The sequence below is a fragment of the Anomaloglossus baeobatrachus genome, chromosome 3 (assembly GCF_048569485.1).
Source record: "Anomaloglossus baeobatrachus isolate aAnoBae1 chromosome 3, aAnoBae1.hap1, whole genome shotgun sequence".
Taxonomy (NCBI): Eukaryota; Metazoa; Chordata; class Amphibia; order Anura; family Aromobatidae; genus Anomaloglossus; species Anomaloglossus baeobatrachus.
Window position 1 is genome coordinate 99,922,979 of NC_134355.1, and position 12,388 is coordinate 99,935,366.

Consider the following 12,388-nt stretch of genomic DNA (forward strand, 5'->3'; position numbering starts at 1 on the left):
GCATACGTTTTGATGGAATAAAATCTAATGAAAATACCCCCAGAATGCATGAATCCCGTAAGACTTAAAAGAAAAGTGACATAAGAAGACACAAATTATTAATTAGAACCTATGACTCAGCAAACAAATTAAACTTTATATAATTTGCCTACGGGGGAACACTATTCTCCTTAAGGAGACTTTGCAAGCCAGTCTGGCTGCCAGGTAAGGGGACTTATAGCTGCAATGCCCCTCTGGGAAATATTCAAATTGTCTCTCCAGTAAAGGAGACAAACTCTAGCACAGCGCCACCTATTGGAAGTAGCGATCCTAAAAGTCACAAGTGGATTTTCGACAATCCTTTGCAATATGACTCAGGATATATAAGCCAGATCAGAATCCCAATTTGCAGACACGGTGTTTCGGGGTGCTTGCCCCTCGTCAGTGCAAAGTATGGGGGTGTCTGATCTGGCTCATGAGAAAGCTATGTGGGGACCACGGGGGAACACTATTCTCCTTAAGGAGACTTTGCAAGCCAGTCTGGCTGCCAGGTAAGGGGACTTATAGCTGCAATGCCCCTCTGGGAAATATTCAAATTGTCTCTCCAGTAAAGGAGACAAACTCTAGCACAGCGCCACCTATTGGAAGTAGCGATCCTAAAAGTCACAAGTGGATTTTCGACAATCCTTTGCAATATGACTCAATAGGTGGCGCTGTGCTAGAGTTTGTCTCCTTTACTGGAGAGACAATTTGTATAATTTGCCTATAAGAAAAAAATAAAAACCAACAAAGATTAGCAATGAAGATATGAATGGCAGGTAATGCACTGCAACAAGTCAACTGTTGATGTGATTTAATAATTTTGATCTAGACTTTTATATTATACATACTGTATATAGTTGTCAATTTTTACATGTTGACAGAAAACAATTGACACAATAAAACATGTACATTCAAGAGGGAAATTCACACATCAGACTTCTTGCTAGTAGTGATGAGTGAGCATGCGTGGTACTGTTCAATGCGCTATAGAGCATTGGTATGCTCAGCACGCTGGTTGTTCAGCCTAGTTTCATGAGTGCTTAAGCACTATGCTCAAGTCCCTGCCCCGCATGTTTCGCAACTTGCTCAAGTCCCTGCCCCGCATGTTTCGCAACTTATTTTCAGCCACATAACATGTAGGGATTGCCTGCCAATCACAGTAATGCTATCGTCATGTGGCACTAAAGGGTGTTTTTAGCCTGGTTTGATTTAATACATAAATAAATAATTTAAAAAAATAACGTGAGGTCCCCTCTTATTTTTGATAAACAGCCAAGGTAAAGCAGACAGCTGCAGGCTGGTATTATCAGGTTGGGATCTCCCATGGTTATTGGGCCCTTCCCAGCCTAAAAATAGCAGCGTGAAGCCTCCCTAGAATTGGCGTATCCATTTGTTTCACTAGTTCTAGTGCTGCGCCCCGGCTCTTCCTGATTGTCCCGGTGTCGTGGCAATCAGAGTAATATTTTTTTGGTTGATGCCAACTGTGAATTGTCAGCTGGCATAAAGCCCAGGGGTTGGTAAGAGACAAGCATCTATTTTTAGGCTGGGGATGGCCAAACAACCTGCTTTACCTTGGCTAGTTATCAAAAATAGGGGGGACTCCATACCATTATTTAAAATGATTTATTTATAAATAGATGTAAAAAAAAAAAAAGTTGTGTCCTCTCTAATTTTTAGAACCAAGGAGGTAAAGCAGACAGGTCAACTTTACCTTGGTTGGTTATCAAAAATTAGGTGACATGCTTTTTTATTAATTTTTTACTTCCCAGCAGCGACCTGGGAGTCAGAGATGTGTCCAGGTCTCTTCCCCATGCATTTTTCCGGTCTCCTCAGCCGTTTAGTAGGGTCTGCTTGCTGGAAAAATTCTCGCGTTCCCCATAGTCCTTCACTATACTTGTTACTTGAATCGAGCCCATCCGAGTATTGGACCCTCTCGACTCCAGTAACGAGTACCTGAGCTCTTTATTACTCTGTCATCACTACTTGTTAGTAGTTCTGCACTGTAGCGGGCATCCATGACCGCTACGAATTCAGAGGTGAGCCTACAAGGGAATAGCATTGAAATCATCATGCAAAAGTGTTGGATTATAGGATTACATAAAACAGTCGTCTCTGCAACAAACCATGTAGACCAGATAGGTGAGAATGGGGAATATTAATAAAACTGTCTAAAAGAAAAACTGCCTTGGTTACACATAGCAATCAATCACACCACAACGTTTGTTTTGCATTCTGCTCTTGAAAAATGAATGCTACAAAGTAAATGGTTTGTAATTGGTTGCTATAGGAAACAAAGACAGTTTTTCATTTAAAATCTGAAAATTTGACATAAACCTGTCCCATGATGTATTTTTTAGCTGATGTTAAAACTGAGGAAATCTGATCATATATAGTTTCAATCAAAATTTTTCAGCCCACATTGCAAATTAGATTTATTATCTAAATTTCTGTTATGACCTACTGGAAACAAGAAGCATGACCGCACATCAGCTTCTAGCAGGTATCCTGAGGAATCTTATCCCAATCCTCAGGGCCAGTGGCCTCAAGGGCCCTAATATTCTTCACGTAGCAAGAGGTGATCCAAAAAGTTGGTAGAATATATTAAATGTTTTTAGTAATACAATTGGAAGCATAGTCCACAGCATCAACATTATAGGAACACCAGCTACACTACCTGGACGTGGCAGAAAGAAGAAGCAATCACCTGCTGCCACCAGATTCTTGAGCAGACAGGTGGTCAAAACCCTCAAGTGAATGTTAATGACCTGCAGCAAGATGTGAACAAATCTTACAGTAAACAGTAAGGAGCATACTAAAAACTGAAATTCTCCATGCTAAAACTGCCAACTCCAAGATGTACAAATCTGCAACTCAATAATAAAGTTGGCTTCAGTATGCTTAAAACCATATAACTATGCCACAGATGTTTGGGGATTATGTTTTGCAGAGCAATTAAAGAAAGCTGGAACTTTTAGGACCTATAGATCAGTGATATGTCTAGAGGAGGAAGACTGAAGCATACGCTGAAAAGGATACCCTACCTACAGTGAAGCATGGTTGTGGCTTGATGCCTGTAGTGACACATGGAGGTGGCTCGATGATGCCTACAGTGAAGCATGGTGGTGGCTCGATGTCTACAGTAAAGCATAGTGGTAGTTCGGTGATGTTCTTGGGCTGTTTTACTTTCACCGGCACTGGAAACCTAAAGGCTGCTTTACACGTTCCAATTTCTCATGCGATCGCATTTGTGATCACACCCGACCCCATTGTTTGTGCGGCACGGGCAATTTGATGCCCGTGTCACACAATTTTGCTAACCCCTGTCACACGTATTTACCTTCCAAACGACCTCGCTGTGGGCGGCGAACATCCACTTCCTGAAGGGGGAGGGACGTTCGGTGTCACTGCGACGCCACACAGCGGCCGGCCAATCGAAGCGGAGATGAGCGTGACATAAACATCCAGCCCACCTCCTTCCTTCCGCATTGCCGCCGGCTGCAGGTAAGCTGCAGTTCATCGTTCCCGGGGTGTCACACGGAGCGATGTGTGCTGCCTCAGGATATTGAACAACCGCACGTTCGTTTTTTAGAAAATGAGCGACGTGTAAACGAGCAACGATAAGGTGAGTATTATTGCTCGATCGCAGTCACTTGTAGCTGTCACACACTACGATGTATCAAACGATGCCGGATGTGCGTCACAACGTGACCCCGACAACATATCGTACGATACATCGTAGCGTGTAAAGCCCACTTAAAGCATATTAAAGGCAAAATGGGTTAAATTATCAGGAAATCCTTGGAGAAAATGTGGTGCCTCCTGTGAGGAAGCTGATGATTGGTCATGAATTGACATTTCAACAGGATGATTTAAAGCAGGGGTCAGGAACCTTTTTGGCTGAGAGAACCATGAACTTCACATATTTTAAACTATAATTCTGTGAGAGCCATACCAAGGAGGAGCAGTGGTGGTGGAGAGGCTCAGAAGGTCCCATGAGGTAGGGTAGGCGATGCTGCGAACATGGAGGAGGAGGTGTTGTGACACAGGAGGGTCAGTGTGCGGGGGGTGGGCAATACTGCTGCGGGCTCGTGAGGTGTTACACCGGCGGACTGTGGGCTGCTTTCAATGTCCCGCAGTTCACAAGATCGACTTCAAGAAAATGGCCGCAGCATGTGCGCAGATCGATGCGATGGACTTCAAGAAAATGTCTGCGGAGTCCTATCTGCATACGCGCTGTCTCCGCAGCTATTTTCTTGAAGTCGATATCGTCAATTGCAGGAGATTCAAAGCAGCCCGCAGTCCGTCGGCTGCTGTGGGCTCGCCGCCTCGACACCCCAATGTGCCCGCAGTATCGCCAACCCTGTGCCACCACTGCCGCCCCGGTAAGTCATATGCGGTTTGCAAGACGCATCCCCATTTTTCCCCTAGTTTAAAACTGGGGAAAACAAAGTGCGTCTTACAAAAAGGAAGATTAGTCTGCGAACCAGATGCGGACATAGAAAGAACCACATCTGGGTCGCGAGCTATAGGTTCCCAACCCCTGATTTAAAGTATAGCTTAAAGTCCTCCATGGCTTGGTTTCAGAAGAAGTCCTGGAAGATTTTAATATGGCTGTCACAATTGCCTGATCCGAATCCCATATTGTCACACAAATTACTGCTGATACCTGGGGTCACAGCAGGAGAACACTAACAAGCTGAGATTGCCTAAAGCTGCATACAGCTACTATAGAAGCTCCAGCCATGCCTGAATGTTCAGTGACCATTTAATCTTGAATATTATTTAAAGAACTTAATTTGTTAATTTTGGAGCGTTAATAGCAAAACATTACAGTGCAATCATGTTATGTATATACTACAGTGAAGCATGTTTGTTATGCTCCTGTGTCATTTTATCTTCTTTCTTAGTATGTGGTACTGAATCCTTTGAATTGAAGACTAGGAATTTCCTTCTCGTTAGAAAAGTCAGTATGGTCAATCCTCGAGCTGGGGCTTCCTACTTTACTCAGCCAGGCTTTCCTGTAGAAAGAAAAAGAAAACATCAATGTAATATAAGTGGATATATCAAGATTTTCATATTGCACATTGTCCCCTAATTACTTAGTATACAGAAAATACCCTTAAAGGGAAGCCACTCCATATTCAATGTATCAAAAAAGAACAAAACAAGAGCTTTAATGGCTATAAAGTATATCGATTTTTATTATACCAGTTTAAAAACATTGATGGAAAACATGTATACATTCAAATTAGACACAAAAGCCCCAACAGACCCCTTCCAACGCGCGTTTCGTGTGCAGAGTGTGACAGCGTTCTTCAGGGAAGGTAGGGTCTGTTGAGGCCTGTTAGGGGTTGAGCTTGGCTTGTGTCTTGATGGATAAGCAGGTATAATCATTTTTTCATTTGATCCAATTACTGCCACTTTTAGTATAAGCGATACTGCTCATCCCTCTACAGATGTGAGAGTGGATTTAATGATGGATTGTAATTCTGGCTGTTAAAATAATTTAATATAGATCTGAGATAGGTGGGATTGCTGGACAGTAATATTTACTGATTACTGCAGTGGCGGCATCCTATAAATAGCCGCAACACTGCAAGTGGTGTCACCAATAAACTTTATTCACCAATCCCCTGTAAATATCACCATTATAAAAAGGGCCCAGGGCACGGAATCGGGTAATGGCCACCATCGTGACATTCCTAAGACATACACTGCCCGGAACTGAGTACCCCATATCCCTGGGTGCTAAATATACAGTGTGTCCACCCATATCCTGTCCACCGCCATTAACTTGAGAACGGTGGCAGCTATAGGCATAGAAGTGGTGTCTAGGTATAGTAAAGTAGCCATGCGCTACTTAAAGAAACCACCTATAGCGCCACCTGGTGGAAAACAACGGAGTTAGCATTTTTATCTAAAAAACGGAACGAGATATAGAAAAAAGTGAATTAAAAAATTGTAGGGCATCATCAATTCAATACAAATCGACACCTTGCATACAGAAATGTTATGATATGAAACCCACGACCCCCCCCCAAAAACATTGAATGCTGGTCATGCATATGGGGCTCATTTAACTTGGATGCTCAAAGTGGCCACCGTCAACTGCAATGCACATCTGGACTCTAGACAGCATATTGTATCTTGCTGCACGTTGTGCAATATGGTAGGTGACACGTTTGCACAAGCATCTGTGATACGTCGTCGTAGGTCCTGCAATGTTGGTGGAGGGGTCGCATACACCTGCTGTTTGATGTGACCTCACAGAAAGAAGTCCAATGGGGTCAGGTCGGGTGAGCGTGGAGGCCACTCCACGCAGCCACCATACCCAATGACTTGTAGAAAGGTCTCCATGAGGTATCGCTTCACGTCCGCAGCCTTGTCAGTTTTACACGTTCTAATCATAACATTTCTGTATGCAAGGTGTCGATTCGCATTGAATTGATGATGCCCTACAACTTTGTAATCACTTTTTTTCTCTATCTCGTTCCGTTTTCGAGATAAAAATGCTAATTCCGTTGTTTTCCACCAGGTGGCGCTATAGGTGGTTTCATTGCGTAGCGCATGGCTACTTTACTATACCTAGACACCACTTCTATGCCTATAGCTGCTGCCGTTCTCAAGTTAATGGCGGTGGACAGGATATGGGTGGACACACTGTATACTGTATATATAGGAAGGAAATTTAGATCAGTGAAATGTTCTTTATTTCTTTCCATAAAGCTTAAATTGCCCATCTGTAGTTTCTATTGAAGTTGTCTTCAATGAGCTTGAGTATAATGCCAAAATCTAAAATGCCAAAATGGTAACAGATATGGTTGATATATTTTCAGGAATTGTCCTGAGCCACCAGCTTAATGCTCGTTTTGTATTACAGCACATAATGAAGGGAATTGGCCAATTGTGTCCTGACGATCCACGGTGAGCATACGCTGCGACCCAGTCTCTGACTTAGAAAGGCCACTCACTTCTTTATTACCTGTTACACGTCTCCTGTTACCCTTGACATGCACAACCAATTGTTCTCCATGATTTTGAAGTTTTGGTTGTTCTCAATTACTTTATCAAGTTGCAATGGACACAGGATTTACTTGTTTTCTTCAGTACATCCTGTGTGCATCCATTGAAAGTGAAATAGTCCATAGTGCTGGACTCTCAAGTACAGTCATTTCTTAAAAACCTCAGTTATTTATGCTGCAGGCATCAGTCTACTTTCTAATTCAATAAGATTGGAGCCGGTCCAGGACACTTTGTCAGCGAGCTTACAACCTCGTATTATACTGCTCTTTCCGTCCTTCTCCAGACTGCATATAACTATTTCTTAGGCCCTATTCACACGTACGTGAAAAACCACGCACGTTTTTCACGCACGTGTCAGAGGTCCGTTTTGCCCTCCGTGACCCGTGTTTTTGGGCTACGTGTGTTCTCCGTATGTTATTCGTGATAACACACGTAGAACAGGTACTTTCTACTCACCTATCCCTGGCGTCGCTGTCCGTGGTGCTGATCTGCGGTTTCCGATCCTGCAGACTCCCCGCTGCTGTCGCTTTCGGCCGCGGTGAAGTGAATATGCAATGAGCATAATGAGTGGCGGTCGGCAGCAAGTGACAGCAGCGGCAGAGACTGCAGGGCTGGAGAAGGTGAGTAAAGGTTTGTTTTTTTTTCATGCAGACACATGTCTTTTCTCCGGTGCGTGTCACATGGAACACATCCGTATGGTCCGTTTGCATTACATGTGACCAATTTGCGTTCCGTGTGACACCCGTGTTGCCGGAGAGAAGACGGACATGTCGGCGTGTGGAACACACGGACACACGTAAGTACGGGACAGACACACGTTCCGTGCACAAATACTTACGTGTGTCCGAAACCATAGGAATATCTTGGTCTACATGTGTACGTGTCGCCGTTACGTGAGAAAACTGTCAAACACGTACCGGAGGCACGTGCGTGTGAAGGGGGCCTTACACATACAGAATGTAATTCTCCCTCTTTCAGTATGGAGGAGATTCAGTCTCCTTCTACTCCCCCCATATTGAAATGACTGATAAGCTAATAAAAATAATAGAGCAATTATTACCTAATTCTGGATTAACAATAAAGGTTTTTAAAGGGAATCTGTCAACAGGTTTTTCCTATGCAATCTGAGAGCAGTAAGATATAGGGGCTGAGCACCTGAATCCAGCGATGTGTCACTTATTGCATTGCTGTTTCAATAAACAGTGTTAAGGGGGCTTTACACGCTGCGACATCGCTAATGCAGAGTCGTTGGGGTCACGGAATTTGTGACGCACATTCGGCCGCATTAGCGATGCCGTTGCGTGTGACACCGATAAGCGATTTTGCATCGTTGCAAAAACGTGCAAAATCGCTAATCGGCGACATGGGGGGTCCATTCTTAAAAATCGTTACTGCAGCAGTAACGAAGTTGTTCCTCGTTCCTGCGGCAGCACACATCGCTGCGTGTGACGCTGCAGGAACGAGGAAGCTCCCCTTACCTGCCTCCCGGCTGCTATGCAGAAGGAAGGAGGTGGGCGGGATGTTACGTCCCGCTCATCTCCGCCCCTCCGCTACTATTGGGCGGCGGTTCAGTGACGCTTCAGTGACGTCGCTGTGACGCCGCACGGACCGCCCCCTTAGAAAGGAGGCGGTTCGCCGGTCACAGCGACGTCGCCGGACAGGTAAGTATGTGTGACGGCTCTGGGCGATATTGTGCGGCACGAGCAGCGATTTGCCCGTGTCGCGCAACAGATGGGGGCGGGCACTAGCGATATCGGGACCGATATCGCAGTGTGTAAAGTAGCCTTTAAATAATCAGTGTTTTATCAGCAAGAAATTATCTGTCAAAGGGTGCTAAGCTGGCTTTAACACTGTGGGCCCTGTGCTCACCCTGACCCAGGAAGTACCCTTGATGGTAGGGAGGTCCAGGTCAAAACCCTAGGCTCTGTCTCCTGTCCGGCCCTGTCCTAATATGGTTCTCTGACCCACCAACGCCGGGATTGGCAGGACACCAAGTAACAACCTCCCAAAGACACAGGCAAGGGAATAAAACTGAGACTCACTCACATCGTAAATAACCACAGAGGTGAGTTAAAAAGACACCAGAGGGAAGAAACCAAAAGGGGTAGGAGTAATTCACACCAGAGAATCAACAAACCAAGCAAACAACGATTCGCTGGTCACCAAATAGAGGTATGCCACCGATGCCGGGATTTCGCAACTGCAAGTAGAGACTATCTTTGGCAATGGTACAAAAAACTCCCCAGACTTAAAGGAGTTGTCCGACATAAACTCAAAAATTTTTGTTAAGCTAATCTGTGCTGTATTGTCATATAAAACACCCCTACATTGTTATTTTTTGTTTTCTAACTGTTCCTCTTGAATTATCCCTTTATTCTCTGCAGCTCTTTGTTTACATTCAGTTCCAGCAAACATGATAACTTCCTGTGCTAAACCTCCCAGTCAGAGCTTGCACCGCCCAGCCTCGCCCCCTGCCAGCCCTCTGCACACACATTCCCTGTCAGTATTCTGCCCCAGCACTGACCTGTTATTACTACAGCATTGCAAATAACAGCCCCACATCGGGCTCTGCACCACACACCACATCGGGCTCTGCACACCACAGACACATATGGCTCTGCACCGCACACACACATCGGACTCTGTACCGCACACACACATATGGCTCTGCATACCACACACACATATGGCTCTGCACACCACACACACATATGGCTCTGCACCGCACACACACATATGGCTCTGCACCGCACACACACATATGGCTCTGCACCGCACACACACATAGGGCTCTGCACCGCACAAACACATACGGCTCTGCACCGCACACACACATAGGGCTCTGCACCGCACACACACATAGGGCTCTGCACCGCACACACACATAGGGCTCTGCACCGCACACACATATAGGGCTCTGCACTGCACACACACATAGGGCTCTGCACTGCACACATACATAGGGCTCTGCACCCCCCACACACACATATGGCTCTGAAACCCCCACACACATATGGCTCTGCACCGCATACACACATAGAGCTCTACACCGCACACACACACAGGGCTCTGCACCGCACACACACATAGGGCTCTGCACCGCACACATACATAGGGCCAGTGGCGTAACTACCGCGGTCGCAGCGGTCGCGATCGCGACCGGGCCCGGGAGGTTAGGGGCCCGGCGGCCGCCAGGCAGATCAGCAGCCAGCTCCTGTCAGTGTGAGAGGAGCCGCGCTGATCTGTCACAGACCACGCGGCCGCTATTTGACCCGCTGCCTCCGCCGACACCGGGCCCCCCTGCCTGGTGTCAGCGGCGGCACCGGGGCCCCCTACTTGGTGTTAGCGGCTGCAGCATCTCCCCGTCACCGTGCACAGTAATGATGAAGCATAGCGCGGCCGGCGCCGCGCTATGCATCACCATTCTCCCCCTGTGCAGTGACGTCACTCCCGAGCGACTGCTGTGCTGAGTGCACAGAGTGCAGGACGGGAGGACGCCGACCGCAGCACCGGGAGAACGAGCAGCGGGGAGGACAGCAGCGGTGGAAGGAAGAGAGAAGGTGAGTACTTGTTGGGGTTTTTTTTTTGTTTTTTTTTAATAGAAGTGAGTAAACAGTGGCCAGAGGCTTGGGAAGGCAGTTCTGGGGAAGCTGCATTATTATACATGGAAGCCTGGAGAGGCTGCTTTATACATGGAGGTCTGAGGAGGCTGCATTATATATGGAGGTCTGGGGAAGCTGCATTATTATACATGGAGGCCTGGAGAGGCTGCTTTATACATGGAGGTCTGAGATATGGAGGCCTGGAGAGGCTGCTTTATACATGGAGGTCTGAGGAGGTTGCTTTATACATGGAGGTCTGGAGAGGCTGCATTATTATAATTGGAGGTCTGGAGAGGCTGCATTATTATACATGGAGGTCTGGCGAGGCTGCATTATTATACATGGAGGTCTGGGGAGGCTGCATTATTATACATGGAGGCCTGGAGAGGCTGCATTATACAGGGAGGCCTGGAGAGGCTACATTATACATGGAGGCCTGGAGATACTGCATTATACATGGAGGCCTGGAGATACTGCATTATACATGGAGGCCTGGAGATACTGCATTATACATGGAGGCCTGAGGAGGCTGGGTGCATTGTTATACATGAAGGCCTGGAGAGGCTGGCTGCTACATTATACATGGAGGCCTGGAGAGGCTGGCTGCATTATTATATATGGAGGTCTGGGGGGCTGCATAATACAAAATGAAGGACACCTTATACATGGAATATAGGGGTGCATTATGCATGGAGGAGTATGGGGCTGCATAATGCAATATGAAGTTTTATGGGGTTGCGTTATAATACATATAGGACTATGGGGGCTACATTATAATATATGGAGGACTATGGAGGCTACCTTATTCATGGACTATGGGGGTGCATTATAAAACATTGGGGACTATGTGGTGCAGTATAATATATGGAGAACTATGGGGTGAATTATAATATATGGAGAACAATGAGAAATTCATTATAATAATTGAAGAGCTACTTTATACATGGAGGATTATGGGGGTGCATTATAATATATGGAGGACTATGTGGTGCAGTATTATATATTGAGTACTATGGGGTGAATTATAATGCATGGAGAACTATGGGAAATGCATTATAATACATGGAGGACTATGGAAGTGTATTCTAATATATGAAGTGTTATGTGGAACCCTTTATACTATTGGAAGGCTATGTGGGGGCCATTATTGTATTTGGAGAATTATATACAAGGGGGGACAAAGATACAAGCAGGGGATGGGAACGTTTTGTGCTGAGGAAAAAAGGCTCTTTTCCCTCAGCACCCAGCTTTCCCATGCTCTGCTATACATCATTTCTCAGCACCCAGCTTTCCCATGCTCTGATATGGGAAAGCTGGGTGCTGAGGGAAAGATGTATAGCAGAGCATGGGGAAGCAGTGTGCCGAGGACAAGATGGATATCAGAACATAGGAAAGCTGGGTGCTGTGGGTAAGAGCCAAGTGTCAGCATCATTATCCTGTACCCAGAGTGTCAGTGTCATTACCCCGTACCCTGTGTCGGTGTACGTGGAGGGAGGGCCCAGGTCTGAACTTTGCACCGGGGCCCATCAAACTCTAGTTACGCCACTGCATAGGGCTCTGCACCGCATACACAAATAGGGCTCTGCACCGCATGCGTGCACACACACACACACACACACGATGCTCTGTACCGACCCCCCAACCATCGTTCTGCACCGACCCCCCCCCTTCCCCCATAGGGAACACATGTAGGGAATACATACTCACCCCTCCTCGGTCCCTGCCGATCCTGCACGTTCGCC

General features: G+C 46.2%; 1 protein-coding gene across 1 annotated transcript in view; it reads right to left on the reverse strand.

The window, feature by feature from the left end:
- Positions 1-817: 817 nt before the first annotated feature.
- ACYP2 (acylphosphatase 2) overlaps positions 818-12,388 on the reverse strand; it is a 245,041-nt gene continuing 233,470 nt past the window's right edge. Inside the window, exon 4 of the mRNA XM_075339343.1 lies at positions 818-5,039. Within this exon, the coding sequence (XP_075195458.1) occupies positions 4,925-5,039 (115 nt within the window). The 3' untranslated portion in view covers positions 818-4,924. The remainder of the gene's footprint in view (positions 5,040-12,388) is intronic.